The sequence below is a fragment of the Thalia democratica genome, chromosome 8 (genome assembly GCF_965202585.1).
Source record: "Thalia democratica chromosome 8, ktThaDemo2.hap1.1, whole genome shotgun sequence".
In the NCBI taxonomy this organism is placed as follows: Eukaryota; Metazoa; Chordata; class Thaliacea; order Salpida; family Salpidae; genus Thalia; species Thalia democratica.
In genome coordinates, this window is record NC_139172.1 from 52,919,308 (window position 1) to 52,930,476 (window position 11,169).

Sequence of the window (11,169 nt, forward strand, 5' to 3'; positions counted from 1 at the left end):
AAATTTTATTAGCCCTGTCTAAGGGTTAAAACTGCAGCCCGCAAAACAAAATTATGCGGCCCACGAGGACTTTGTTAGGTAAAACCATACGTTTTTTAATCAATAAAAAAGGTTTTGAGATAAAAACTTCCAATAAAGCGTTTAATAATTACTACTTAACTTAAGAAACTTAAAGTTAAAAATTAAATAGAGCAATCACTTTATAACAACTGCGACCCGCAGAAGTCTTTCAAACTATTCATCAGCGAACATTATTCTCTAGAAAATTTTGCCTGCGACTTTTAAGAGTTATGTCCTTCAAGTGCGTATGAAATGAGATTAAAACAGTTTGTTCTGTCATATCATTTTAGCTAACAACCTCTATTGGTTTTCTCAAAAGTTTCTATATTATCTCAGTTAAGTCACACAAAATTAATTTTTTTTGTACAAACATTTTATAAATACTTTAGGTAAGTATTTTATTCGTTAAACCATTTAATTTGATAATAAATTTGATAAGCTTTATACTGTAAATTTACATTTATACAAACATTCTAGCTATCAAGGCTTTACAATTCTCATCTTAAATAAAAAAAAATCAATTAAACTTGAAGAAGTTTGTTAAACTTATTCTAAACTACACTGTATCATCCTTTTTTTTAAGTTTTTTTTTGAAAAGTATTAGTATGAAACACTGATACTATTCAAAACCATATTAATACTTTTCAAATAAAAAATACACTAGTCTGCTTAACTCATTTAAAAGAAGAAAAAAATGTTTTATAGCAAAGATAAAATTAAAAGTAATACTTTCTTTGATTATCTAATGTTCGAAAAGTAACAAAAAAAAATGTATTTTTTGTTTCTTAAACTTTAATCTTTACATTAAGTGTAGTTCTTAATTTCTAAACTTTTAAATCCCTTAAATCGAAACTAAAGCCCACTTTTAAAATTTAACGTTCTTTTTTAACAAATTAAAATATCCGCTAAAGTGTGTCGCTGAGCACTAAGAATTCAAAATAACCAACATCTTACTTGTCTTATATCAACAATTGTCTTAAAATTAACGATTATCTTAAAATTGCAGTAAAAATCTATATTTTAAGATATATTAACCCATTTCACCAAAAACTTATTTAAAACAACATTTAAGTATATTAATACTTAAAGCAAGTTTTTTAACTTCTAGAAAAATTAACACTTTTTACTACAAATGTTCAGAATTTTTAAAATAAAACTTTATTAAGAACTGAAATGAAAATAGTAAAAATACAAAGTTTCAAGTCGTTATCTTAATTTGATTGTTTAAAGAACATATAGTACTTAAGTAAATCTTTTCAAAATTGACATAGTTTAAAAAAGTCCATACTTGAGTTGATATTTACATTTAAATTTTAAGAATGAAAATTTATCAAAACTAAGTATGCATAAAACATTCAACTATTTTTGATTAAACTTTAAACAAAATAGAAATAATAACAAAAAAAAGTTTATCATTTTTACAAAACAAAATAATTTTCACATTAAAGGAAGAGCATAAAAGTTTTACAAAACTTCAAAGTGTTTTTTAAAAAGTATATATGTATGTATAAAAAAATTAAAAAAGGTAATTCGATTATTTTTGACACACTGCAATACTATTTGTTACAATAAGTTATTCAACATTTTATTTAGTATAAACTGTTTTTTTGCTGTAAGTAAATTATAAATTTTCATTTACTAGTTGAAAATTAGGTGCTTAAAAATAAACATTTCAAAATCAATGCAATATCAAAAGTACAAAAACAAAGAACTGAAAACGAAATTTTAATATTAAAAATAAATAAAATTTGCAGAAGACTATGTATGAAGTAACAATTACAAAACAGGCAAAAATGCAAACTAAGTTATAAAGTGTTTCAATTTTTTTATACGGGTTTATGAAGTTTTAGTATTTTAATCGAACAAAATCGTAATATTGTCTAAATAAAGCAAAGTTTGAAAGTTAATACACCGTTAAAACAATTAAAGTTATCATAGTTACTATTTTATGTAATATAAATGAGAAAAATAACTCTACATTTAGAGTTATATAGTTTGTATATATTGTAACACGTATAATAAATTAAAATATTGAAACTATCTCAAAAGTTTTATTAAGACCTTTAACGTTATAACTTTACAACTTTTTCGCTCTTTAATAAAAAATTAGTTGCAACAAAAATTTGTTATAGTATATTATAGATAAAGCTCAATAACTTAACTCGAAAAGAGTTTTAAAAAACATCAAAACAACAGCGAATTCTCTTACAACTTGTTCAGCAGTTATTAAAAATTTTTCATTGAATAATACATTTGCGATATTTTGTACTGGCGTTTGCTTGTTGATTTATTTGTAGATTTGTTTGTAGATTTTCTTGTTGATTTAATTGTTGAATTGCTTGTAGATTTGCTTGTTGATTTAATTGTTGAATTGCTTGTAGATTTGCTTGTTGATTTAATTGTTGAATTGCTTGTAGATTTGCTTGTTGATTTAATTGTTGAATTGCTTGTAGATTTGCTTGTTGATTTAATTGTTGAATTGCTTGTAGATTTGCTTGTTGATTTAATTGTTGAACTGCTTGTAGATTTGCTTGTTGATTTAATTGTTGAGTTGCTTGTAGATTTGCTTGTTGATTTAATTGTAGATTTGTTTGTAGATTTGCTTGTTGATTTAATTGTTGAATTGCTTGTAGATTTGCTTGTTGATTTAATTGTTGAATTGCTTGTAGATTTGCTTGTTGATTTAATTGTTGAATTGCTTGTAGATTTGCTTGTTGATTTAATTGTTGAATTGCTTGTAGATTTGCTTGTTGATTTAATTGTAGATTTGTTTGTAGATTTGCTAAATCTTCATATCTCCTGTTTTAATTATATGACATTAATAATTTATATATACATTAAAACTATTACCTTCTACGTTTGAACAAATTTTTAGTGAAACAATGTTTTAACTGTGTGTTTTAATTCGGATAGAACAATAAATTAAGCTGATGGATGATTATTTTTGAAGCTAGATGTTTTCGTTAGCAACAATCAAAGAAAAACAATGAAATTAATTTACCGAGTTATCGTCTAAAAATTTAATTCACAAACTAACATATCAATAATCTTGTTGTCTAAAACTAGGGTTTTCTAAAGGGTATACTAGCTTGCATTAGATCAGGGTTTCCCAAACCTTTTTTTTTCAAACGGCCCCCTTTAAAGACACTAAAAAAGCTATGTCCCGCTTAAACAAGATTACTCAAAAACTACCATGAAAAACACCAAATACCATTTTTTTAGTATCTAGCGTAAGTTTCAAAACTACCATAATAACACTAAAGACCATTTTTTCAGTACCTAGTGTAAGTTTCAAAACTACCATAAAAACACCAAAGACCATTTTTTAGTATCTAGTGTAAGTTTCAAAACTTCCATAAAAAACACCCAAGGCCTTTTTTTTTCTCTTCGTCAACAGCTCAAGAATATCTAGTGTAAGTTTTAAATTGTGACTTTGTGGCACCCCGGTTGCTCCTTTACTGCTCATGGCCTCCCATTTGGCCCCTTTGCTGCTTATGGCCCCTCGAGTATCTGTGCTGGCCTCCAAGGGGCCACATAGCCCTTTTTAGAAAACCCTGCATAGATACTGTGGGGTTCGAAATGAAGAAAAAAAAAGTGTAAGTCATAATTCTTGAGAAATGTTACACTAGCAATAGATATTCTGGGGTTTGTAATAAAGAGCAAAAAGACCTTAGGAACTATTAATGGGATATTTGAAACGTAAATAGATATTCTGGGGTTTGTGTGGGCAATTATTTTTCAGTTTCTGAAAAGAGAATATTCTGCCAAGCAGTTTAGGAAATCCTTTATACACTTATTTTTTCATGTTTACATTTAATAATAAAGATGTAGTAGCCTTTTGATAGCTAGTTATTCTTTGTATTATTTTATTTTATTATACGGAAGTTGAGTATGACAAAAAAAAACCGATTAGTAAATAATGAAAACATTGTGAAACAAACTAGTTATGAATAGTAGTTAATATAACTTGTGTAAGTGTAAAACAAAATGAAAACTTAATAAATACTATTAACAAACCGATTAATAAATATTGGTGGTTGTCCTTTTATTAATTTTGCTTCAAGTATTATTTTCGTTTCACCTTGTATTTCAGCTTGTACTTCAATTGTAATCTGTAATTTAGATTAAATTAAAACAAAAGTACAGTAAGCTTGTGGTAAAAGTTATTTTAGTTCACAAACAAATACTAATGCTTTAGTTATAAAAGTTTAATAAAATTACTAACATCGTTAGAAAATATACTTCGTGCAATTTTATCTTCAATTTTTGCACAAATATTTTTCATATCTTCGTAACTAAGCGACAAACCAAACAAATAAATATAAACTTTTCCAATTTCGAACTTATTTGTGAAATTAAACGAATTTGTGAAAAATTCTTCATCGTATTTTTCTACAAACAACAAATACAACGAGTCAACCTGTTTGTTTAAAAATAAATCTTTAATGTTTTTGTTTATAATAAACTAATTAGCTATACTTACGTACATTTTTATTTTAAACTAAATTTAAAATATTCTCCCATCAACGAATATCTATTCATTTTATAGTTTACAAATTGATTTTCTTATATATAGTAATGTTTGTTTTAAGAACTAACGAAACTATTTTGAATATAGTTAAAAAATATCTTGTCTATAGTGAAACATAACTTTAAAACGCATGAAAAAGATTATAACTTTCTACAAAACGAACCTCAATATTATAAATAGTTAAGAATTGTGTTATTTTTTTCATATTGTTTGAACTTAAACCATGAAAAGATATCACCTCCAACCTATTTGTTTGAAGAATATGTTTGTTGAAAAAGTTTAAATGATAGTTTTTCAATGATGTTTGTTGTGTAAATTTTAACATAAAATAATACTCAAAAATAAAAAGCTAACGAACCGATTAGTAATCATTGGTGGTTGTCCTTTTATTAATTTTGCTTCAAGTATGACTTTCGAGCTATATTGTGCATCAGCTTTTACTTCAATTGTAATCTGAAATTAAATAAATTTTAGAACAAAAAGTACAGTACGCTTGTGGTAAAAGTTGTTTTAGTTCATAAACAAATACTAATAGTTAAGTTGAAAAAGTTTAATAAAACAACTAACTTCATTAGAAATGATATTTTGTGTTTCTAAGTTTCTCATTTTTTTATAAAGTTTTGCACAAATATTTTTCCTATTTTCGTAAGTAAGAAATTCATACAACTCAAAACAAATTTTTCTAATTTCGATTTTATTTGTGACATCAAACAAAATTGTAAATAATTCTTCATCGTATTCAAGTGGACGCGACACATTCAACTCTTCAACCTGTTTGTTTATTATAATGTTGTTGTATTCGTTTATATAAAACTCATAAAATCGACTTGCAGTCTATTTAAGCTTATGTTTATTTTAAAAACATAAATTTTTAATGTTTGAAAATATTCATTCACTTTTAAAATCTATAAATTAAAGTCAACAGAAGTTTGTTATAAAAACTTTTGACACCAATTTTTCTGTACATTTTTTATTAGCTTTTTTTCACTGTCAAACAACAAAATACGATTCGGAAAAATAATATTCAAGCAACAAAACTAACTTTAATATTTGAATTTGATAACGTGTTTCTTATTTCTTTCATGTCGTTTGAACTTAAACCATCAGCATTCACTTCCAACATATCTGTTTGACTTACAAATTTGTTGATAAATATTAAATCACTAGTAATTCGGTCATGTTCGGTACGAAAATAAAGCTTGTGATTTTGAAGACTTTCTTTCAATTGATTTATTATTATCAAATTTTTAATTTCATTGAAATCACTTCTGATTACATATGAATGATTGTTATCTGTACACATATAATATTTTATTGATTACGTGATAAACTCGTATTTTGTTTATTCTTAAAAATAGCTGTTAAAAGTTGTAATACTACTAAGAAAGTAAGTATAGTATTAATAATTATACATGAAATTTATTAGAAAAAAACTAGTTTCAAACCAAGAAAGTAAGTCTGCTTCAGTAGTAAAAAATTAGTAAATTCTTTTTATTTAAACTAGTTAGAGAAACTCTGTATATAATATACAAACAAGTTTTAGTCGAATGTTGTAAGATAAAACTTTGTCGATGTACAAATATTAACACTTTAAAAAATTTGTAGTTGTTTAAAGATGTTTTATCAGTAAACTTTAAATAAAACAGTTTTTAACCGTTATAGAAACTATTTACTAAAATGTTTTGTGTAGAGAATAATTTATTATTATTATTATTTATATTAAAGTTTCAATAGCATTTGAAAAATAAATTTAAAAACTTATCGAATTAAACATAAAAACTTTTTGAAAAAACTTTACGAAACATATAAACAAAATTCTACAAATTTACTAACTAGTAGTTCTATGACAACCGATGATATGTTCTGTTGATTTTTTAATAAATTTTGATTTCTTTTTTTCTAATTGTTTTGTATCTGTTAATAATTTGTATAAGTTTTAAAACCTAAAATATTTTTATTTATACTTTGGTTTCCAAATTGTTTTACTACAACGAAGCTATTCAAAAAACTTTAAAGTTTTCTGTCTGTTTTAAAACAAATTAACTTGTATTATAAGTTTAAAACTATACTGACTTTATTAAAAAGTTGTTTAACAAATAAAGTTATTTTTTAAGTAAAATCAAATGTTTATTAGGCTAAAATAAAATTTGATGTTTTTGTTGTTAAATAAAACTAAAAATTAATATACTAATGTAGTAAAATATGCTGTTAATGTAAATTAAAATATTTAGTACAGTATTAAAACTAACCAAATTGCAGAATGTTGGTATTGGATATTGCGAACATTCGAACAACTTGAAATGCATCATTTCTTCCTAGTGGTTTGCCATATTCATCAAGCTCGGGAAATATTAGTTTTAAAAATTCATCAAACTGCTCGATGGACAAGTGTAACCATGCATATCGGCATGTTAAATATTCCTATTGAAAATAGTATACTTTTATTAAGTTAAACGCTATCTATGAACTTGTTTTTTAATCTCCTAGCTGTTATTATTATTATTATTTCTTTTATATAGTAATCATATAGTATCAAAAAGTAAAGCGTTAGTAAAATTTATCCGACCTTTTAACCGTTTCTAAAACTTTAGCTAAAAAAGTTTTAAAAAGTTATACTGTAGTTCTAATGTAAATATTAAACATATTTTTAGTAATTTTTATAAATAAGTAAATACAACTTAATACAAATATTTTGTAAATTGTTAGTAAATATTTTGAAGGGAGTAAAAATCTGTGTTTATTTTTTAATTTCCATGTATAATAAAATAATAACTACTCTAAATACTATAGAAAAATTTTTAGACAATCTATTATTACGTAAGAAAAAACTGGTTAAACTAACTTGTATACTTTGGTGAGCGAAATAGAAAAGGCTTGGTCCTACTAATGCAGAATTAGCTTCGCCATGCACACCTATCATGAGATCTTGGACCTCATTTGGTGTGATTTGGCATTTTAAAAGATCTTCCTGCGTGATTACAACCGAACGTTCCATAGTCTTATTGTAAGCCAGTTTTGAGAGTTTTGTCATTACTACATCTCCGTCTAGCTGGCTGCCCTTATGAGCGCAACACTGTAGACGATTAAGAAGCTCATTAAACACACTGGCTGTTGATCCAACTACTTTCCAAAAATCATCACCAACTATTTCGTACAAATGACAAAATAACCTTAAAAACAAAGGGCAAAAAGTTAACTGCTGGATTTTTGGAGACTTTTCTAGAAGTTTATTTAAAATATTGTCAACATCTTCGGTTTTAATATAAAATCGAAACAGCTTTTTCATATCGTCATTAGATAGATCATCAAGATACAAAACATAATTTGGTTGAATACCTTCCTTAAAGTTTAGTATTGAATGAGGTCTTGATGTTAGAATAAGACGTACTTTAGGCAAAATATTTCTTGCTAGTATCGAATTCAATAATTCATAAGCTAAGTACTTTTTTTGAAAATTTATTTTTCTAGGAGCTTGACAGTTTTTTAAAGAAAATCTGGCCTGATCCAAACCATCAAGAACTATGGTTATTTTGTGTTGGTTATGTAATAACCAATCAAAAGCTACACTCAATTGGTCATCTGTATACTTAACATCACTTGAAAAATACAATAACCCTAAAGTAAAAATAAGATATTTCAAATCAATCGGTTTTTTAGGGTCAATGAAAGCAAGGGGAATAAAAAACGCATAATTATTGTTTTCAAATGTTGACAGAACTATTCTTTTACTCAGAGTAGTTTTTCCTGCACCAGCTGGGCCTATTATCAAGATATATGGGTTTGGACTGTTCCGTATTTGCGAACTAGTTTCAGTTTCAATTGACTCATAATCACTAGACTCGCCTTCACTAGAATCATAATCACTAGACTCACTTTCAGTTTCATTTGACGATTGGTTTTGATTTCTATTAGATCTGTAAGTATGTATTAGTCATAAATTCGCTACACATCTTAAGATTTTAACGTCCAAAAGTTTTTATATAATAATTAATTAAATAATCAGTTTCGATAAAAACAAACTTTATATAAAAGTAAAACAACACTTTATACCTTTTTAATTTCATAAGTATGAAATTAGTGCTACTATTTAAAATAAGTAAAGACTAATAAAATTGCTTTTTTAAACTTAACTTAACTATATTTACTTAAGTAATTTTTTACTATAAAGCTACCGGAAACCCCTAAAAACAGTCTAAGTTTTTATGAATTAAATAAAAGTTTATTCAAATTCTAGCAAAACACAATAACAAACCCGACAACATCATCAAATTGAACTTTTTCAGCTCTTCTGTAAGCACTTCTTTGTTCTTCAAGAACTCGATATGTTCCATCTGCAAAAGCTGTATTCCTTCTGAAGTGATCTTCAGATAACTTGATGATGGGATGCACTATTGGCACATCTTGACTCATCTGAACAGTGTCAGGTTTCCCCATCGGATCAGAAAGAATACCACAATTCTTCTGTAAAACCTCTTTCATTTGTAGTATTAAACATCCAGCTGAAAATAGTTAATTTTTTTATGTTATTAGAAAAGCTGTTTTATAAAAAAACAATTCAGTTGTTTGTTGTTTAGTTATTAACTATATTAATGAAATAATTCAAAAATATTGGTTTAAAGTAGTTATCTCCGGCTATTTTATCAATTTTTGTAAGTTTTTAAGCTAGTTCACAATAAAAGCATCATGATTTTATTTAGTTTTTATTAGATTTAATAAAATAATCTATATATTAGTGTCTTATAATATTTTTTTTTGTAAACCGTAAAAATACTTTGAATAGTGTAAAACAAATCAACAACAAGCAAATTTTATATGTTTTTGACATATACTAGAGTAAATACAAATCCTTTTAATGACCGCAGTACAAGTTTTTGCACTAAGAAATGGTTATTTAAGTATCTACACTTGAAAACTGAATAAACCGAATACAATCATCAATCTACTAACGACAATTGAACGAAATCTTTTATGTTATAAGTAAACATAGTATAGGCCTAAGGACATATAGTTTTTGCACACATCCTAAACCTAAATAAACTCAAAGGTTAAGACAAATAGCTGATTTTAGGTTATCATCAAAACAGTTTAACTACATATTTTGAGCTTTTTAAAAGGTATCCAGACTTAGAGTAAAGCCTTGTCTTAGACGTGAAGTTTTCAATGGTAAAAATTTGCTCATGCGTATAATTTCAACACTCAACAAAACCTTTCTTTATTTTTGATAATTTGTACTTAAATATATTAAAGTTTAAGTTTATATTTTTATAAGATACTAGTAATAGTAAAACAATTAAAAATAACAATTTGTTTTCTTACAATAATTATGCAACACGTCATACATAGTTTTTCACGAATTGTGTTATAACACGAAATTAAATAATTTCAACTTAAAATATTGCAAAATGCAGTTTGTAAAGAAAGTTTGTTTAGACTAAAAGTTTACAATTTGGAACTGAGTCATTTAAAAAGTTTCACAATGTAGTATACAAGTATTTAGTTTTTATTTAGTTTCAAAAACTTAAATTAACTAGTAATCAAAAAATATAGAAGTTTATTTATAAAATTAACAACAAATATTTGTTTACCGTAAAGTCCGTCATTCTTTTTGAAATTTGAAAGATCATAATTAGCTGTTAAATAAAAAATTGTTTTAACCAAAAACTTTTGGAATTATCTTGGTCTATGATTAATTACATAAAAAGTTATCGTTTTTGATAATACATGCTTAATTTTACACATTGACTGAAATATTTTTAAACAGTTGTGATATTATGTGTTTATCTAATTTTATGTTTTGTTTAAAAAAAATGGTATTTAACTGTAGTTTAAAAACTCTCTGTAAGTTTAAGAAATAACAGCAATATTAACTCTATACAACTCATATTAACCATATTTGTAATAATTGGAACATACTTGGTCGAATAGCATCAGAAATTTCCTTGAAGTTGTTTTCTTCTAATAAAGTCATAAATATTTTGCTCCATCCAGGAATTAGTTTACGACAAGCTCCTTTGTATAGAATCAGTTCAGCGATCTCGTAACTTCTTCCTTCATTTTCAAGTCTTTCTATCTCATCCTATGATTTATATAGTTTAATTTGTAAAGTTAATTGGTAAATTGTGACTAATAAGAAATATACAAACTTGCAATTCATCAACGCAAAAAGATTCCAGAGTTGTAAACATTTCAACACTTTCAATTTGTTTTAGACTTTCGGACAAAAGGGGGTTGCTGAACAATTTGTAAATGACTACGTCATCATAAAACTCATCAGAAATTGTTGAAATTGTCATTTGGTTTTCCATTTTGTTAATTTACTTATTGGAAACAAAAAGTTTATAAACTATTTGTTCTAAAAAATTATTGTTTCTGATAATTTGACATTGGAGTTTTTATTACACAAATTTATTAATTTATTTTTAAAAACAGCAAGTCTTTTTCAGTATTTTAAATTTCAAGATAATAATAATTGTAGAAGTATTTACCTAGTTTTAGTTATGTTTTGTGTTACAGACTTTATCATTCTTGTAATTAGTTTGTGAATAAACTCAACCAAGAAAGATATATTTATTTATGAT

At 25.5% G+C, this 11,169-nt stretch overlaps 1 protein-coding gene across 1 annotated transcript; it reads right to left on the reverse strand.

Moving 5' to 3' along the window:
- Positions 1–2,155: 2,155 nt before the first annotated feature.
- On the reverse strand, positions 2,156–10,896 carry LOC145843318 (uncharacterized). Its single transcript, XM_082950779.1, has 14 exons — positions 10,735–10,896; positions 10,505–10,667; positions 10,177–10,221; positions 8,844–9,090; positions 7,434–8,505; positions 6,841–7,012; positions 6,425–6,505; positions 5,634–5,884; positions 5,159–5,362; positions 4,950–5,044; positions 4,755–4,836; positions 4,286–4,480; positions 4,078–4,172; positions 2,156–2,859 (listed from the first exon to the last, which is right to left on the reverse strand). The coding sequence occupies exons 1-14, from the start codon at positions 10,894–10,896 to the stop codon at positions 2,298–2,300; spliced, it is 3,426 nt and encodes a 1,141-aa protein (XP_082806905.1). The 3' UTR covers positions 2,156–2,297.
- Between the last annotated feature and the right edge of the window lie 273 nt (positions 10,897–11,169).